The sequence below is a fragment of the Triturus cristatus genome, chromosome 3_2 (assembly GCF_964204655.1).
Source record: "Triturus cristatus chromosome 3_2, aTriCri1.1, whole genome shotgun sequence".
NCBI lineage: Eukaryota > Metazoa > Chordata > Amphibia > Caudata > Salamandridae > Triturus > Triturus cristatus.
The window spans coordinates 865,510,918-865,530,516 of NC_140584.1; the positions used below are offsets into that span (position 1 = coordinate 865,510,918).

The 19,599-nt window shown below is 44.3% G+C and overlaps 1 protein-coding gene across 1 annotated transcript; it reads right to left on the reverse strand.

The window, feature by feature from the left end:
• Positions 1-3,544: 3,544 nt before the first annotated feature.
• LOC146858339 (beta-crystallin B1-like) lies at positions 3,545-14,374 on the reverse strand. Its single transcript, XM_085649199.1, has 6 exons — positions 14,332-14,374; positions 12,748-12,824; positions 11,454-11,572; positions 9,653-9,785; positions 7,987-8,129; positions 3,545-4,617 (listed from the first exon to the last, which is right to left on the reverse strand). The coding sequence occupies exons 2-6, from the start codon at positions 12,814-12,816 to the stop codon at positions 4,449-4,451; spliced, it is 633 nt and encodes a 210-aa protein (XP_085505325.1). The 5' UTR covers positions 12,817-12,824; positions 14,332-14,374; the 3' UTR covers positions 3,545-4,448.
• Positions 14,375-19,599: the final 5,225 nt, after the last annotated feature.

The following is a 19,599-nucleotide window of genomic DNA, read 5'->3' on the forward strand; positions in this document are numbered from 1 at the left end:
GAGTCGTCACACTTTTAACAGTGTGATGATTAGTAGTGTGTTGGTACTGTAATTGGCAGTGCTGCCAACGGATGGTGCAAGATCTAGTGTCCTCCTGTCGAGGGCCCTGGCACTAAATTTTTGTGCAAATTAATGGGCAGATTATCAAGCCAGGCGATAAAATTATCGCCGCTTTAGCGGCAGAAAACTGCCGCTAAAACGGCGATAATGGGCTTGATAATATGCTCTATGGAATTCCAATTGAAGCCCATGTTAGATGTCCTTCACATTTAACATGGGCTTCAATTGGAATTCCATAGAGCATATTATCAAGCCCATTATCGCCGTTTTAGTGGCGGTTTTCTGCCGCTAAAGCGGCGATAATTTTATCGCCTGGCTTGATAATATGCCCTTAGTACTGAAGCAGTTGTCAAATATATTCTCCAGAATATATTTTGATTTGATTTTTGTGACCAGAAATATTTTTTCGAAATCAACCTATGTGCTAGTAAGTCATTTTGTAAAATTCCAATTTGGAGTGTGGCATAATCTGACCTATCTCACGAATATTAATGAAGTAGGTTGCAATTTGCGACTCACATCACAGCGATGGTTGCCTGCTGGGTCAGCACACTACCATGCCTGTGATCCACTTTCAATAAAGGAAACGGTGCTGCGTTTGACCACTCCAACTCAAGAGTCAGTAACTTCAATTTTTTGAGATCAGATTTCAGTATTAAAACATTGAAATATTGAATATCAAGCGTCCTATTTATGAGGAGGTTTGCATCACGTTTTCACCACGAAATGTGGTACAAACCCTCGCAAACCTTAAGTAAGATTTATGCAGCCATGCAAAGTCACTCTGCTTGCCCTGAGTGGGTTCAGAAATCTGGAGTAACAAATCACTGCGTTGCATTACTCTGCCCTGGGAAGGCATTGCTTGGGTGTTCCCACCCACCTCCATTGGTTTTTGATGCATTCCCAGATTTACCAGTACTGGTAAACCTGAGAATGCGCCAAAACATTACTCCTTCCCAGGGGAGGCGTAACGAGGAGAAAGATCTCTATTTCTCCTCTTTTCTTCCTATTTGTATGTGTAGAAGGAGGAATATCCCCCCCCCCGGTACGTTTTTGTGCCGGAAGGTGCCTCTTCCTGCACAATAACAATCCTGCATGCAACGCAGGCACCCCTGCACATTAGAGGGTGACTGCCTTAGCGCTAGGGCTAGGCTGCTAAAAGGGTGCCAGAGCATGGTAAATGACAGGAATGTGCCATATTGCATTAAATACACCACATTCCTGCCCTTCCCTTGTCACTCAGTACAGCGCCACAAGGTGACTTGCTGCGCTGCACTGCGTGACTTCTTCATAAATGAGCCCCCAAATTTATAGTTGAAAGGGACACTTACTGCGTGCCCATTCAAAATACTTAATTGGTATGGGGTCACAATCCCATTTAAGGAGTCAGCAAAAATGTACAAATTCCTAAAATGAGATTAGTACAATAAAAAATAATTTTACAGTCGCAAACTGCAAATCAAACCATTTGTGATGGTCAAAATACTTTTGACAAGAGTGGCATAAAAGACCTAGATGGTTGCATGATCATGGAATGGACGATATATGAGGCCAAAGGATGCCCGCAGAAACACTCCAAAATATGGGAAGCCTGAGGCCAATACCAAGGGATTGTTCTCGGCCAAATCACTTCACCAATAACAGCCCTGGATGAGTCGGATCAAGGGTATGAGGCCTGACCACCCAAGAGGTGGTTATCCGTGAGACTCAGTCGGCGATTACTGCACAGTCTAGAATATGATATTGACTGTGGGGTGGGCAGGAGGTTGTGGGAGACAGGTCATGGTCTGTGTTCCTCCTGTTGCATCTGCCTGTAAGTACAGATCGAACAATTCAAAATCTGTTATAAATTTAAAATAAATACTTTGTACATCGGGTCCTAATTTATCATGGCCTTCCAAAGTGAATCTTCTGCTAACTGGTGCATTTGTCCTGGTAGAAATCTCTTGGATGCCACATTATTGTAGGTCCATTGTGCTGTGAAGACTAATTTGAAGATTGAAGTATTGCAAACAGTGGGCCAAGTCACTTTTTCTGGTTAGGATCAGCTCAAAAGCTTAATTTCCTGGCAGCTGACCGTTAGCTTGACCCTTTGGTCAAGGAAGTGTATGCTCATGGCAACTTCTCAATGATTTTTAAGTACACTCTCTTAGGGCCTTATTACAACTTTGCCGATCTGACCACCAGACCGCCAAAGCTGTGTGCACTGCAAGACCGCTGTGTCGACGGTCTTAAGACCGTCATGTTCTGATGAGACCGGGGAGCGGGCGCTGTGCCAGCCACGGTCTTGCACTTTCGGCATGCTTTGGCTCACTGAGTGAGCCTGACGGCAATGCAGCAGCCCAGCTGGGCTTGCACTGTTGGGCGCACACTGCTGGTATGCACAACAGTTTAGGAGTAGGGGGGCACAACATGTACCCCTAGTCATATTACAAAAAGGGCACCAATGCCCAGGGTACCTGTTTGAGCCCTCTCCTTGCCTATCTGCCTGCTTTTTCATAGCGGTTTGACTGCCATGAAAAAAGCTTGTAGAAGGGCAAGTTGTGATATGGACAGCGGTGCCGGGCTCAGCACCGCCTCCATTCCTCCCCACTCTGAACACCACCAGCCCTGCGGGATCCAGGATCGTGGTGGTGCTGGCTGTGTTGTAGCGGGCTGGTTGGGGTCTGAACACCGCACTCATAATACGGTGGTCAAACCGCCGAGGTCGGACCGCAACCACAGGTTTGACGGTCTTGAGACCGCCGAACTCATAATGAGGCCCTTAGTTATACAATACATAGTTTGACTTTAGTGTCTTATTGTCTCTAGAACAGAGCTAGTAATAGTCTGCTTTGGGTACTCCAGGCGCCACCTTTAGGGGGATCTAGAACCCAACACCCCATAGCAACACATCCCCGCCAGTATTACACTCTGCGTGTATGTCATGGTCAACTGGTCGGAGGCTCCATCAGCTTCTGTGTGATGAAGACTTCGAAAATGCTATAGGATCCCCTACTCTTGTCAAAAACCTTCTGTTGTGATATCAATTTAGATTTGTAATTTGCAATACCAAACTCAGAAATGTGTACTATTAATACTTCTTTCACCATAGACAGCGCTGTACCAATTACATGGCTTGTTCGCTTTGCCCTGCTATGATTCTACAGAAAGATTGATTGAAACCCCCAACTGCTCACAATCCAGATCTTACCTCCCACTTGCACTCTGCCATTAGCTTTCCTGTGTGATGTGTGAATTCCTCCACTTGAGAATAACCCTGGCATTCAATCACTGCCTCCCCTGCTGTAAAATCATCTGTCTGCTAACCATGTACAGCATTATGCTCATCTATGCACACCTGCTCCAATTCAACTATTCATATCGAAAGTACAGACCCATGAGCCATGGCTCTGCACAAGATAATGTACATATCTTTGCGTTTCTTTCGACGTTCAAACACATAGTATCATGAATGGAGTTAAAGTCAGACACCACACCAAGGTAAGAGACATGTTTTTTATTATGCTGATTTCTGTACAGAGGTGAAGGGGGTGAAGGGGGTGATGGATACAAATGATGTGTGAGATGTATACAGAAGGCCAGTGCTTGGAAGCCGGGAACAGGAGCTCGGATACTGATGGCTTCTCCACTGAGGTCTCAATGTTAAAAGTTCCCTGAGAAAAACAACACATAAAAAGTGTTTCTGAAAAAGAAATGAATTGACAAAACGCTGTTCCTGGGCTGCCCTTCTGCCCTTCCATTGGCAAATGAATTTGCATTGTAAAATGTACTGATGAACTCTGTGGATTCCTGCATTTCAGGGCTGCCTACGCTGAGTCACACCCAATGTGGGAGGGAATGGTTAAAATGACAGCAATAATGGAAAGAACTCAGAATTTTATCTCCCGAGACTTCATCCAGGGCAAGGACAAGCCTGTCATGTGCATGACATGTAAAAGGAATGGCGAAGGGCGTTGTACTTAGGTTGGAAGACACTACGAGGAAGTATGTTCTCCGATACTTGGGTTCGCATTGGTGGTACTTTCTAAAAGGATGCCGGATGATCCTAGAAGGGTAAGCAGATGTGTGCTCCAAAAAGATAGGAGTGCCCTTTTCTATCCCTCTCTCAGAGCCCTGGCTTGAAGGGCCAAAGTTTGTCTCCGGATTTGTGCCACAAAGCCTCCGTCGATCCAGATAAATGCCCCAGCTCTCAGTTCTTTCTTTCAGTGATGCCAGAACCTTGAATGTAATGTCCTCACCTCTCCCGTAGGTACACCGGGTCATTCCCTTGTTTCCAGGTGTGAGTTCATGTGAAGCTTTTGAATCATGACAAAATGAAGAAGCTTAAAAAAGAAAAGAAACAGGTCCCTTTTTGTTGCTGCTAGACTCCGTCCTGGGCGCCAGGTCTAGTTGAAGGCCTCAAAGTTGCCTCGTCTGTACCACTGGCTGTCCTTCACCCGCCGGATAGACTGCATCTGGGGCTGGGTGGCACCCCAGTTGTTCCAGTGCTTGTAAGGTCCACACTCCATGAGGTACTGGAATCCTCTGTAGCCAGGATACTGATAACCAACCCACCTGAAAAGAAGAAGAGAAACTTAGAGAACAGGCAACTCGTCATCAGAAGAACAAAACGTCACCATTACATCTCAGTACCTTGGGCGTGCAGACATAAAAGGAGGGTTACAGGAGGAATGGTATTAAATATCATACTCCTAAAATATCACAGCAAAAGTAACTACGACAAAAATATCAGTATGGTAAGTATACATTAGTAAGTGTAGGTTTACTGTCCTTTACTCCACATATATTTACCCTGTCGATATATATCTTCATTATATGTGGATGTGGAGTCAAACATAGTAAATCTGTGCTTACTGATATATATTTACCGCCACAGTATTTTAGCTGTTGATATTTTTGTTGTGAGACTCTGGTTGCACGAAACGTGTGTAGTTGCCATTGTAGCGTACAACATTACAGAAATATGTACAGTCACAAGCTGAACCCACCGTATCTCAGAGTGTAGTATACTAAATCTTCTGCGTACTGCCAGATTACCAATACTACACGGTCTCCCCTTCTTCCTTGTTCCATGCAGTGATATAGATATGACATAGCACTGGGCTCTCTCACATTTTACAGCCCCCCAGAAGATGAGAGGCGCCCTTTCTGCCCTTCTTTTTGCATGGATTACGAGATCTAAGTGACTGCCTCAGCTGCCATACTGTAGAAGACACATGGCCTCCTGTGTACCCCATAGCACCCTGCCCGGCCCCACAGACAGTACACCAACATCCCCAGTTTCCTAATCTTTTGAAATCCCTTTTCTAAAAGTGTAAGGAGCCAGACTGATAATCCATTCCTTGCCCTTAGGGCCGCTCTGTAAATCACTCAGTAAACTGAACTATGAGTCAGATGTACTAAACTTTTTAGTACTCTCAAACCCTCGGGTTTGTAAAAATCAGAAGTTTTGCAATTGATAAAAAGCTATTTGCAATGCACCCATTACACCATTTTATAAACAGCGACTTATTTGAGCTGGTGGTTGCAGGTGGGGCCCAATGGCACTAATTGTTGGGTACGTATGCCTGGTTTTAAATCATCCAACATTGAACCTTAGCAAGAAAAAGACAGGCAGAAACAGTTGAGAAAATGCAGCTGGCTTCAGACAAAAAGTTAGACACTGCCATTTATTATTTTACAAATTAAGCAGTGTCGATAAAGTGTAATTGTCGCCTAAAATGGGTTGGAGTCCTGGGGTAATGTAAGGAGATATCCTTATATATCCGCTTTCCCAAACCCCTACATGGTATGCTGTTATTAAAATTTCGGGTGGCATTGAATTTTCGATATCTAAAACAGGCGAAGTTTGACCTACTATTTGATTCTAATAACATCTGTACCTGTGGGTTACGAGCGCAAATTGTTATGTTTATGTATTTTTAGATTATTTGAATTTTCATACTACTCGATAATTGATTTTAAAATCACTTTTTTTTCAAATATAATATTTGTCATCACAATGAGGCACTGGAACTTCTCATGAATATGAAGTTTTTATATGTGGCTTGTGCATTAGCAACATTCTTAAAAACAAGCTTGGGCTAGAATTATTGTTAAAGATTAGTATTGGTTAATGCTGACCAAACCCTGGGTTGACTCTGTCGAGGTGTGTTACGCGTCAAACTTATTATTGGTGGAAATGTGCAGAATCGTTTAAAATGCGCTTTGACATAGGGGGCATGAATAGGTTGTTTTAATGATTGTATAATGGCCCGGGTGGTGGGGGGGAGGTTTCTTGGGTAGGGAGTTTTTATTGTCAATGTGTATTTATTGTTTAATAGACATGTGTCTAAACAATAAGAAAGATTTTTTTACCAACCTCAAATGGGTTTAGAAATGTATACTAAATCACAATTTAGAAGGGGAGTGTTTGAGGCATCCTTTTCAAATTGTTATTTGGTACCCCATGTACCCTTAACCCCTTTGTGAATCAGGGTGGCAGTTTCAGGGGGTACTAGACAGTAATCCAGAGGACTATTGCCAAATCTCATTGAAGTTTTTTTTTTCTTTTTTAAAGGAACCGCTGATTTTGCTCAGGAAACTAGGCCGGGAGTAGCTTAGTTAATGAAATTCGAGGGGTGTGAATCGTAAATTTCCAGACTAAAAAACAGTATGCCAGAGGTTGTAGGGATGACCGCAGTTTGGGATACACTGTTCTCATGATGAACAAGTTCAATACGGATTTTCAGTAGGTGGGCTCCTGTCTAAGTTCCTGATAAAAAAATAATAACATTTGAAAACATTTTAATCAAACGAGGACCAACAAAAGCATAGGAGACTTGACTCAGGGCCCCCAGACCCCACTCTCAAGCTAAGAATGCATTTATTTGGGGGAGTGTCATACCCCAAACACCCACCTGGCCGAAACTACGCCCCTGAGATTGAGCTGCTTCCAAAAAACGTTTTTAAATTTTGGAAAAGCAACCACCGGGATTGCTGTCTGTTGACCCTTGCGATTTTATCCAATTGTAGAGAGTCGCAAAATATGACCTGCCAACTCAATATTCTTTAGAAAGGAAGGTGTGCAACCCACTAATGTTCAGTATTTTGTGAACCAACCTATCAGTAGTTAGGTCAGTCCGCACAAAAAGATACTGTTTGCAAAATGTAGAGGTGCAACGTGTGATAATTTTTCTGTCTTAGTACATCTGGCTCTATGTGTTATGATCCTGCTAAGAAAACTAAAAAAATTATAGGTGAGAAATGTGCATGAAAGAAATACTTTCTTGCATTTCTACTTGAAAGAGCCCTCTTCAGTCCATAGTGCTACTGCACCGACCCTTTGTGTATCAGAACTTCTTTTCATCTAAAGATGCTTACTTTTGACTCTATATTTGCTCTCTGGAGAGGGACCCTATATATCTGTATTACATGTCTCTCTGCTCTACTCCTTATGGGTGTACACAGTTTTTAGTAGGTCTTTACCTTAACCCTATCAAAGATATGTGTGGTCTCTGTGCGTTTTCTGTGCTCCTTCTGGGTGATAGTTTTCAATATACACTTAACCTGTCCCTAAAAAGTGAAGCCACTAATACTATCATACACATTCTAGTCGTACAATAGATACTTACCTGTCCCTGATAAGGACACTGTAGCACTTCAATATGAAACAATCTCACCTTCTGTATGTCTAAACCCCTAAGAGGATATTGCCTCTTGAAACTCTAGGAGCTTTTCAACAGTGAATTAGTTCTCTTCCCAGGGATGCACCCACTTTCTCGCCTTCCCCATTTCTTCACTCACAATTGGCCTATTTTAGAAATGCCGCAAATTGCTCCATTGAAGTCCTCCCATATCTCATCAGAACCACCACTAGGAGGCCTCTGGGTTTTCTCAAGTCTACCCCAATTTTTTATTCCCAGAAAAATATATAGAACTTACGTTCCTCCTAGAACTTGGAGGCTGGCAACTCGGTCTTGGAATCCATATGACCATAGGCTGGGAATATCCTCATCGCAAACCTCCATTTTTCTGCCTTCAAAGTTGGGACTTTCAAACATGCAGATCTTGTAATCCTGGTTGTCCTGTGGCATAGCGCAAAAGGAAAGGGATGAACATTAATAACAACATTGGCACCTGCTCCACCGCAATACATTCATTCCATCTTTCATGTGTTTGGAAAGACACTCCCTATTTTACCCTTTTTACTCCCTATAACGTCAGATGATGCTACACAAATTCCTATACCCATACTGGGGCAAAAGGGCCCTTTGTGTGCGAATGCATACGACACTCCCGGCGACTTATTATGCATACGGCGCACTTTCTCTATTTGCACCACGGCTCAGCTTTCAATAGTGCTCTGGGCGCAAACAGGGACAGTGACCCTATTACAAAGAATGCGTGCCCACCTGGGCAGCCTTGAACACGTGCTGCCCTCATGGCAGCACATTCAAGTGAAATACAGAGCGGCTGCTTCAAAGCCGCTCTGTGTTTTACAGTGCAGGTGGCATGACGCTTGAACTGTGAAGAGGGGAGTTAGTGACTGCACCCGCCTGCATGGGGATGACTGGGGGGTCCATGGGACATGCTTTCTTCCCTCCAGAGGGCTGCCTTTAGGTTGCCTTTAGGAGGTGCACTGAACTGCACCTGCTAAGGGCATGTTGCCTCTGCAGCCGCATCCCTAATATTAACAGGTTCAGAGGTAAAGTTATTCTATCATTTGCATGGGGCCACGCCACCATGTAAATGAAGGAACACCCTCTCATGACGGTGCTGGCACTACATATGCCCTACGGCTATCGGTATTACAGAAGAGGACGCACAAGGGTCTGCTGCCCCTTTTTGTAATACCTCTAGAGCGCAGAAAGTGGGCACACGTGCCCTTTGCGTCCCCAGTGTGCAATGTAAAAATAAGGTCCCTGTTGACCTATTCTGGTTTGGGTGGCACAGGTGGAGTCTGAGGTGTTTTCCGAAGGCCTAGAATGAGATGGAGGTAATTATGTTGGATCGCAATGGGCTAGGTTTGATAAGGTTGGTTTGGATTTGAATTCGGGAGGATTGATTTGTGTTGGTTTAAAGTAGGTAACATTGGATTAGGATGGATTGGGTTTAGTTATATTGGTTTGGATTGTCTTCTACATGGTTGATTTGTGTTGAGTTCCATTAGTTTGGTTGGATACAGTTGAATTATGTTATATTGGGTTAGCCTGGGCTAGAATGATTAGGTTGGGTCGATTTGGTTGGGCTTTTCTCAGAGTTTCATATGCAGTATGTTTCAGGTTTCCGGGAATAAATGCCAGAAATACAGGTCTTCTGTGGTGGAGATGGAGAACAGGTGGCTGGTGACGTTGGGAGGTGGACGTCACATTAACTTTGGTTTTATAGTGAGCTATTCATTCCTTAATATATTGTTAAATGTTATTATCTTTGTGGGGGTAGTGAGAAGTTTGAAAATGGACCAAACTTTGACAGGAGCCAAGACAGGACATTGTAGCCGAGGTTCACATGGACTTACTTCTTGTTTTAGACATTTGGATTTTGTGCTCATTACTACCTGTGACTAAAACTGGGATGATTTGAACAAAAAGTAACAGATGCGGTTTACCATGAGGATGGGCCGGATAGACATGATCCTGTCGGCCCGAAAGCAGTTGGACCAGGAATCCCAGCGTGGATATTCTCCTTTCTCCAAGATAAACATTTCACCACCAAAATCCTTCTGTTCAAAAGCCACCCAGCTGTGAAGAGAAAAACACATATCACACTGAGTAACAAACACATGGGTTTGGGACAGAAAACTAGGAACCAATGAAATTTGCCACTCAAAACCTGCCACACTGACTACATTTCTCAATAATCATCCTCTTACTTTTTAATTGTAATCTCCTCTTCTTTAGCATTTTGGAATTTACTCCATTTTGTTTTTTGTCTTTCGGAATTGACTTTATTTTGTTTTTTCCGCTTTGTATTTCTTGTGAAAACAAAAGCTTATCTGCATTTCTTTCAGGAACAGGAGACTCCCTTTCATCCAACCCATTTAGTTGTCATCCTTCCTACCTTAGACAGTCACACATCCCCCCCTCGGTACTGTGTGACTTCTCTTTAAAAGACAGATGCATTTCAGATTTCGAAATTACAACTTTGGCCTGTATTTATAGTTAACAGTAGTAGATTCTTGAATCTGACAGGAGCATACTAAGCTTAACCTCCTACGAGTACAAAAGTGTGACCATGGCATAATTTGTAAAATAATGAATGCGGGTGCCCAATGTTCTGCTCAGAAGTCCATGGCCGCAGCTGTTACATGTGGGTGGATAAATACTAAGGTTGCGTAATCTGGAATCCATCTCATGCCTCTTTAATTGACTACCAGATACCCCCTGCCCTTTATCTCACTCTTGCAGGTTTCAGCTTTCTTTCGTTGCAATAGTCTTGCTCTCGGGAAATGTCGAATGAGGAAAAATAAGTGCTGGTCCCCCAAAATTAGTGTTGGGGGCTCCAGCAGCAACCACCAGCTCAAAGTAAGCACTGGTGTGGCTTTTAGTCCATTTTTGGGGGCAAGGAACACATATTTCTCAATAAAGAATTCGATTAGTACAGAGTAACAGCTTCAATCATGGGAAAATACAGCTCCCAGCTAGAGTGCTAGGGTCACACTGCTGCTTGACATTCGTTCAATAACGGGTGATCAAAAACTCAATATGGGGTGAACATTCGGGATGCAGAGAGACTGAAACTGATTGACAAAGCGTAACTGATTCCTTCTGAGATTATATTTTAACCCTGGCATCCCAGGATCCTATGCACAGTCTGAAGACTTATAGAGTTACAAACCTGAGTGATTACTAGCTAACTCTCCCAAATCAGGCACCTAAACTTGTCACACTGGTCATCCTGCAGCAACAGTTCCGCCAACCAAAGGTGATCCATTAGGCACTTGCATTACATGCCCAGCTCTGTGCCTCAGGTTGCTTCTTAACCATTTAAAGTTTGGGAAAACATTGAGATCTTTTTGAACCCAAGACTTATACTCATTTGCTGCACTGGATAAAACTGAAAGAAGGAATGTGGCATTTGAAGTAATATACCTTAAATTTAAGAGCTGCAAAGTGCTGAGTGAGAGCCCAGTAACAAATGTATAAATTATTAAATATAGACTTGGGCAACAGCAGATTTACACCCTGAATTCAAAGATATAGGCTTATGCTCTGCCACACACTGATACCGGTCACACTAATGATCTTTCATAGCTGTACAAAGTAAGGAACATCTTCACTACCAGACGTGTGTACACCTGTTACTCCTTTCAGGGGTGATGGCTCAATCTCTTATGGACCATTCCTCTACTGATATAAAATACACTGACAGCGGAGGATGTATGCGACCTGCAGAAAACAAACACTTACGGGCCAAACTCCACGCGGATGGATTTCACTTGATCAAGCCCTCGGTCACCCATATTCCGGCACTCAGTGGTGAACTCGGTCTTCCTTCCTTGGAAGTTCTCGTACTCATAGCAGAAGACCTGGGAGTGAAAATTGGATTACTCTGGGCTCCTTCTACTCCCAGCCTACCCTGGAGGCTTTCCCAACAAAATATTTCAAGAGCAGGCAGATGGGGTTTGGAAGAGACTGGGTGAGAGCAGGGGCCATGAGAAATGGGGTCAGGGACAAAAGGTCAAGGATAGACCTGGTAGGATGAGACAGGGTTTGAGTGACAATTTAGTAAGAAAGAGACAGAGTAGAGGAGGGAGACGTGTATGGAGATGCAGAATCTTGGACGTTTGGAGATGGGGTATTGAAAAGGCACGGTTACAAAGCAAGGAAGTCAAGGACAAATGGTTAATGAGTAATATTAATAAGCGGAGAATGGATCAGGGAGAGCTGGTCAGGAAGAGAGCAAACAGGTCCTAGGAGGGGAAGGCAAAGAAAAGATGGAGTAAGGGAGAGACAACATTAGGGAGGAACAGAGCCAAGGAGAGACAGCACAAAGAGCGGTGGTCACACAGAGACAGGGTCAGCGAGATGGATGAATTCAATGAGAGATACAGTAAAGTGACAGGAAAACAGAGCTCTCCAAGGTATCAGTCTACCAGTAATATTCAACATCAGACATCTAACCATGCTGCTCTCTTACCATACTAAACCACATACAAGACTCACTGTCACCGGGAAGCCTGCGGAGCATGGAATCTTTAACCCAGAAGCCATGTGGGACTCATTATTTTTAGCTTGAGGTTTTCGAATAGTTCCATAGATTAAAATAGTTGGTTGGTTGGATAAAATACACCCATTTTTGAAGGGGGGATAGCAGAACCCACCACCATGGGGAAACACCATGTTTTGCTACAAGTATTTTTATACCATAGTTCTACCATTTGTGTGGTCCCACGGTGCTTTCATAATCTGGGCACACTTTATGTAAGCGATCGAAAACAGTGGCGTGAAAGTATTATAACCCATGGCATCATAAGAACATGGCTGATTTAATGGGGTACGGTTTGTCAGTGTAGAAATTACTGCTCAAAGGCCTTACCTCCAAGATTGTGGAACCTGTCCTTCACACTTCCAAGTGTGTAAAGAAGTTCTATAGGGCTGAATATTTACAACACACTTTATCATTTGTAATTCTCGGTTCTGTTTAAATGGCCAATGCAATTATCATTAGTGCATCCGGGGTTCTCCCCACACATGGACTTACCTTGAAGTTGTTGTTATTGGCGGGGGTAGAGTGGCTGCCAACGCTGCCCTTAGCTCCACTGTGAGACATATCGGCAACTGCCAAAGAACAAGCACATATATGTGAAGAAGGCAAGGCATCGCAACACACTATAGTTTTGGTCGAAGTTAAAATCTATATCGTGATAGCGGCACTGCCTCCTATGGAGGGTCCTACCTCATGACGTCACTAAATTAACTAACTAAAAGAATCATTATGCATGTGTGCCACAATCACTACATTATTCTATCACCGTTACTCTGAGGCACATATACTGTGTCTGTGTGTGTGCACTGGTATCACACAACTTTCAGCGACCTCTGCAGTGCAATCATAACGTCTCTGCAACACAATCACAGTGTGAGCCTTTGTCAAAGTCACTGCTTCTCTATGACAGCCACCGCGTGCCTGCCTCGTCCTTTACTAGTGTCACTGTAAACCCCCTTCTTCCTAATCACTGTAGGTTTTCCTCAGTCCCAATCACTGCTATTTCTCTATGAAATTCGCTGTGTCTCCTGATTCTATTTCACTGCATCTTCCTCTATATCGCATCGGCAAATTCTCCCTTACCACGATAACTACACGTTTGTTTATCGCAATCTATGCATCTTCTCTTGCATTAGAATCACAGTGTATTTCCTTTATCACAATCAACCCTTGCCTTCCTCACACTATCTGTACTTTCCTTGTATCTTAGTTATTGAGTATTTCCCACCATTCCAATCGTTACATTCTTAGGTTTGTTCTCAAGCACTCGCCTCCTCTCTCTGGTACCACACCTCATGACTGTAGCCACCAGCACTGAATGTATGCAATTCTGCAGCCACATGTTTCTGCATAATTAAGGATTTGTCACTTTCACCACGTATTGAACCATTTGCTGCATGATAAGTAGATTTCACCAAAAATGCTTCCCGGGCTCACTCGGTTCATAAATTACTAAAAACAAGTTCCACGCTTTGTTCTGCACATTGACAGACTCTTTGCCAAGGATCATTACCCACTGTTCAGTGGCAGATTGCTCTAATCCGATGTTTAACTGGTACTTACAAGATGTAACTTTGCCCAGATAGTTCCTAAAATTGCACCAATACCAAAATAATGATAAAACACTGTCACATATTGTGTTGCTATAAACTGCATGCTTGGTCATTTCGTGCTTCATAATTTTGTCAACTCTGCCATTGCCACACAGTACCAGAGGCCCTGTTTTTACATAGGAAAGCCGCAAATACTGGCAATGTTTGCCTACTTAAGATTATTTTTCCGCCATTACAAACGCACAATCCCAACGGAGCAGCCTGGGTACCACGGGCCCCAATGGAAGCAAAGAAATGGGGGCCCTCTCACCTGCTTTTGTAAAAATGACTTCTCTCCTACTAATTGGTGTGGTGGAGTGGGCCCTCGCGCTCATGGAACCCTGTGCCACTGCACCTGTTGCACTATTGACAGCTATGCATATGGTGCCTCCCGAGGTGACCCAGAGATTATGTTCAGACGCAACCAGTCAACCACCCTTCACCCGCCCTGGTTTCCAGTATAAAACAGCCTGTAAAGGTCACTTACAGTGAAAGTGGCTCTCGACACGACCGACCACAGGGATGGCACGTAAGAAGTTCTACCCTAAAAAAATCCGCCAAGCGCTTTTATACTGCGCAAAGCCGCTTACACGCGACCTTTGCTTGCCCCTCGCGGGGAGGGGGAGGCGGCCTGGGGGTCCGATTCAGGGGCCCATCCCGTACAAAGGCTCGTTTGAAAGGCCCCGGCTCTGCAGACCCGCGTCCGGAGCTGACAACGTTCATTGCTTTGTGTTCACTCGGCCTGTTAGCGGAACACAAAAGAGGCAGCCACACGTGCCGTGCCGCCTCTTTGTGTTTATGCGGCGAAAGAGTGCTGACCGCAGGGTCTTGGAGGCCGCTGTCTCGTGACCGCTCCTGCTGACAGAGGGGTTCGAAAGGGAAGTAACCTGGTTCATATTCAATGTGTTCAGGGAGCCAGGTACACGGCACACCTCACCCGCAGCCCAACCCTAAACCCTAAAGAAAAACATGACAGCTGCCTCGTGAGCACCGTGTGTACCTACAACCTGCATAGGAGACCTCAGACCACTCCACTGACCCCCCAGAGCCGAACCAGGAGTTCAGCCTCAAAAGAGAAACATGGCCTCTGTTACGAGGGCTCACTTGCTGGCCCACGGGCATCAGAGCGCTTTATGTGAGCCCCAGATTACTTTATACAAAGTCAAATTAATGTTTTCTAGGTACGGGGAGATTAAATGGTTTGCCAGAATCACAGAATGTTGGGCTTCTGCTGGGGCTGGAACCTGGCCCCCAAGTTCCAAAGACCACTTAAAACCTGGGTCCAACATTTGAAGACAAACTTAGCCATGGCCTCCTCTTGGTCTCCATGTCGGTAGAGGTTTCAGATGGGAAGTCAACCTTTCTCACCTTCAGTGTGCTCAGGGGTCCTCAAAGCCTCACACCTGGGGCCTAACCCTCAAAGTCTAGCATGCAGGATAACTCGAGGCCTCACTCTTGCCAGGGGCTTCAGATGGGAAGTTAATCTTGCAATGGATTCCGGGGAAGGGGCGGAGTGGCAACGCCATTGCATCCAAAGCTCCAAACCTGGACCCTCGACCTAACTGTCGAAGGCAACTATGATAGCTCCCTTGTGATCTCACTATTGGCACAAGCATCGGATTGGAAGTCAACCTCGTTCCCCTAGCATGTTTATCATCATTCTTCATGTCAACCCACCCAGAAGGGGCCTTGTGCAGATGAGAGGTTGACATCAATGCAGGGGGTGGGTCTCCCTTCTTATGTAGCTTTCACCAGAGGTCATCCTTTTTACAGCCAGTCATGAGGAGTCCATAATTCTGACCCATATTCACATTGAGATTGTTAGAGAGCACGAATCAAGCGTGTGCTGTTCGCTGCTATCAGCTGAGTCACACAACAGCACTACATGCCTCCTCTTGGGTGGATCCAGCAGATATACTACCATAAAGTACTGAAGCTCAACACAGGTTAGGGTACTTGCAGTGGCGGTTGTTGGTGGAGATTTCTATGGCGTGGCGCCCAGGCTAAAAGACGGGACGTCAGGACCAGACTTTGCCATGCAACCTTCTGCCATATTGGCAGGGATATAGACTGGTGATCTCTTGGGGAATTACAAAGTTAGTTAACCTTTCCTCGAAGAATGCATCTTAATTGCATGCTATGGAAACCCTTTAATACCCATTAAAAAATTAAAAGGAGAACACCCCATCTTTTGGTAATTATGTAGTGATTTACCAATGAGTGGTGTCCCAGCTCTCTTCAGGCTATAAATACCCTAAGTAAAAGCTTCTACTTTTCATCAGCCTTACATGCTGAACTACTTTAGGGTCTTATGTTGGTGTTTGTAATAGGTGTTCATCCCCTCAATGAATTTCCGGTTACCCAATTACAATTGGTTTCTACTAGATCCATTGTGGCATTTGGGTTTTTGAAAGTTCTCCAACGTCAAGTAGGAAAGGAAGGAACATTTAAAGGTTACAAAATTAAAATACACCAAGTGAAAACAATAGCTCCATTAGTCTCCAGTGCTCAAATGTAAGATGCAAATGGAATCAAATGGAATTTTCTGCTTCGCTGTTTATAGGGCCACCAATATTCAAAAGCACGTAACTGGATTCAATGGAAACCATTCGTAACTGGCCAGCTGAAATGTATCCATGGGTTATGAGGACCTGGGATATTTTCTGATGCTGGTGCCAGATTCTCACATGGGCCATCAGCTCACATCAAACCTGCTCAGAAAGGGGAGGGGACAGCCATAATCGTCATTTGCTTTTCTTTTTTGATTACCAAAAGAAGCACAATGCTTACTCTTATCACAGTTGTTCCAATACCGAAATTAAAGTCATCCTGATAAGTGCTGGTACTACCTTATTAAAAGTATTGGAACTATAACGGGAAGTGCCAGCGCCTTGAGAAGAAAGGAAACCTCAGGGCCAGAGTCTGATTGCCTGCCCTTGAGGACACAGCACAGAAGAGAGTCAGGAATCTTTGAAAAATAATGTATTTAGGGCCTAACTTTGGACTATAAGCTCCTCCCTAGAGGCCATCTGTTTCAGTAAAAAGTGGGAGAGGCTCTTTCACCTAGCTGCACCTGCCTAGGCAGTACGTACAGGGTCAGACTGATTTGCATATGGCCATGTCTGAACTGGGGTGGCAGAGGGGGCCAAAGAACGGTGATGGATCAAACCCAGATCTGCTGACTGGGTGTGAGTGTTTGATTGGTTCTGATGCTCCGTCCATCACCACCCCCTTTTGTAGGCAGTACGTAGGCAGTCTCTCAAGAGCGCAGGATACCATATGATCTTAATTCTTAGTTCACCTGATTCAAGCCTAGTATCTAGGCTGGTTGTTTATGACAGAGAAATTACAATTTGTAACTGCAGCTTAGATACTCGAACCCAGTGTCTACCCTAAACAGTCTCAGACAAAGTTTGTCTCAACCTCTAACGTGATCTTAACCTGTTTGGACCTCAATATTTGCTCACGCTACCCATTAAATTGTCTTCAACAACAGATCACCAAATTCTGGCACCTTTGTCAAACCACAAAGAGGATTGGTGGATTGTTTGAAAGGTCTCAGCCACTGACAATCAATCAGGTCACAATCCAGATCATCAGCAACCACCACGCCCAGTCCCTCCTAGACAGGAAGATAAAGAAACCGAGACTGGTCACAGCCCTGTCTGTTGGGCTTCATCAGTGAGCTTGAGATATCTGGCGTAACAAGGGAACAGTTCCACAAAATCTACTATCAGCAAGATTTAGGCCAGCCGGCACGCAGTGGCATGCCAGCGGCACTCCCTATACTGCAGCGGATGCGTTGTGACCAGGCTGACAAATTTCAAAAGTGATTGCTAATCTGACACTCAAAGTGACAAATCAAGGAGTTCCAAAGTTCAACATCTCCAATTACAGTGTATTTTCTCCCAAACATCTGAACAGATGACAAAAAAGAAAGAATGCAGATCTTTAGGTCTTGATGAATAGGGGACGGTGTATAGACTATGTGGTTGGATATCCTTGAAAGCAAATGAATAGATGTCCGGAGCATCTCAAATTTCCACGAAACATCTTTCATCTTATATACATAGAAGAACATCTACAGAGCACCAGCGTTTTAGAGAGGCTCGGTGCAAACAGGATTTACTAAGCCTTGAGCTTGAGATTGAACGGATTATGTCAATGATGTGCCAGGTATCTTCTATTTTATTGCAGAGCAAATCTCCACGATTTGGGCCCAAAGTCTTCCCTTCCATTGTTTCTTGGATGAGAAGTCAATGAATGTCCTGGAGAGCAGTCAGTGCAGGATTCATATGATCTATTGTGTTTTTATAGCGTTGTCATGGTGACTTTCTATGCCTTCTATGACTTTCAATGCAGCACCGACACTGCACTGGCATTGCACACTGAAACCATCCATGAGTGCAACAGCAATAAGGGCCCACAGCTGGTATGACTTGCTATGGCATCAGCTGCTGCAGAACAGATGGGTGTTGGGGCGCGCTTCAGTGTGTACATCTTATGTTAAAGACCTGTTAGAAGAAGAAAATTTCTCCCTCATTTCAAATATTGGTGCAGAAGTTCTGGTCTCAGGACACACCACACTAGAGGCCTGGCCCCTGCAAGGACCAGCCTGCACCACACTCTGCACCGCTGCATGGATTATTTGGAATTACATTTATCTCAGGTTTTTATTTCTATTACTTATTCGCTGCATACGAGACACTAAATTGCCTCTATGTAATAATACCATGGAATGCAGCCAATGAAAATGCAGATGGACGAGGAACGTTACACAAAAGAGAAAGGTCTTCGAGATTCCCTAAAAAGACAGCCGATCAGTAATGAATCTCCTATGCAAAGAAACCACATTCCAAAGTCTTTGGACCTAACCAGAAAACACGTCATCTTCTCGCCATTACACTTGTTCTTTAGAAAAAGAAGACGATCCTTATTGGTTGACCTCAAACATGACAGGGAACAGGGTACTAGTTTCTACTGAGAGTACACAGGGGCACCTAAGGGTATGGGAGGGTTAGTTAAAATATACCCCTTTTATTCCTGAGGCCAGGTACACCTCCATAGTTTAAACATGCTGACAGTGAGCAAGTTGGTACGCTGGAGGTCCAACATATCGAGCACTGGCATAGTCCCACTTTGCATTGATCAAGACTGCAGCTGTCTCTTTATATTGATCCCTATAGATAAAGGGGAACACTCGTTTCTATACCCACAGGATTTTAATATGTGTGCCCGGTATCCCTACATCGTAGTGCACAGCTCAGTCTGGTTTTCTGTTTCTGAGGAGTTGTTACAATCCTACCTGTGCCCTGTCATCCTCAGGTGGACCATACTAATACAGTTTAGCATGCAGGAAGCTCTCTTTGAACGAGTTCTCTTTTGTTGAAGTAAATCCAATGTTATCCTTTCTACAGTAACTCCAATCTGCCTGAAAGAACGCCATCTCGAAGAACCCATGCGTATCTACCTCTACTGACCCTTTCAATGGGTGGATAGGTGGAGGGGGCATCACTGTGAATATATATTCATAAATTGTGCTGTTATGAGTTTTCTGGAGGCCTGGTCAAGTGTTTGACTAATCTCTTGCCTTAGTGCCTGGATGCCCTTTCTTCAATCAGCACACTCTTCACATTTGATCCTTGGCTTACCTGTTGTACCAGGAGGCTCAACTCATCTGTTTCTGCTCCACATGGTTCTGGTGTGCTAGTGGTCCCACTCTTCCTTGGAGGAGGGGTTGGGTGGGGGCGAGGTG

Excerpts from the sequence above, each read along its gene's own strand:
- LOC146858339 (XM_085649199.1), bottom strand. The coding sequence starts at position 12,816 with ATGTCTCACAGTGGAGCTAAGGGCAGCGTTGGCAGCCACTCTACCCCC. Across the intron at positions 8,130-9,652 it reads CTATCCGGCCCATCCTCATG|GACAACCAGGATTACAAGAT; the intron begins GTAAACCGCATC and ends GCTATGCCACAG. Across the intron at positions 4,618-7,986 it reads CTCCAAGTTCTAGGAGGAAC|GTGGGTTGGTTATCAGTATC; the intron begins GTAAGTTCTATA and ends TCTTCTTTTCAG.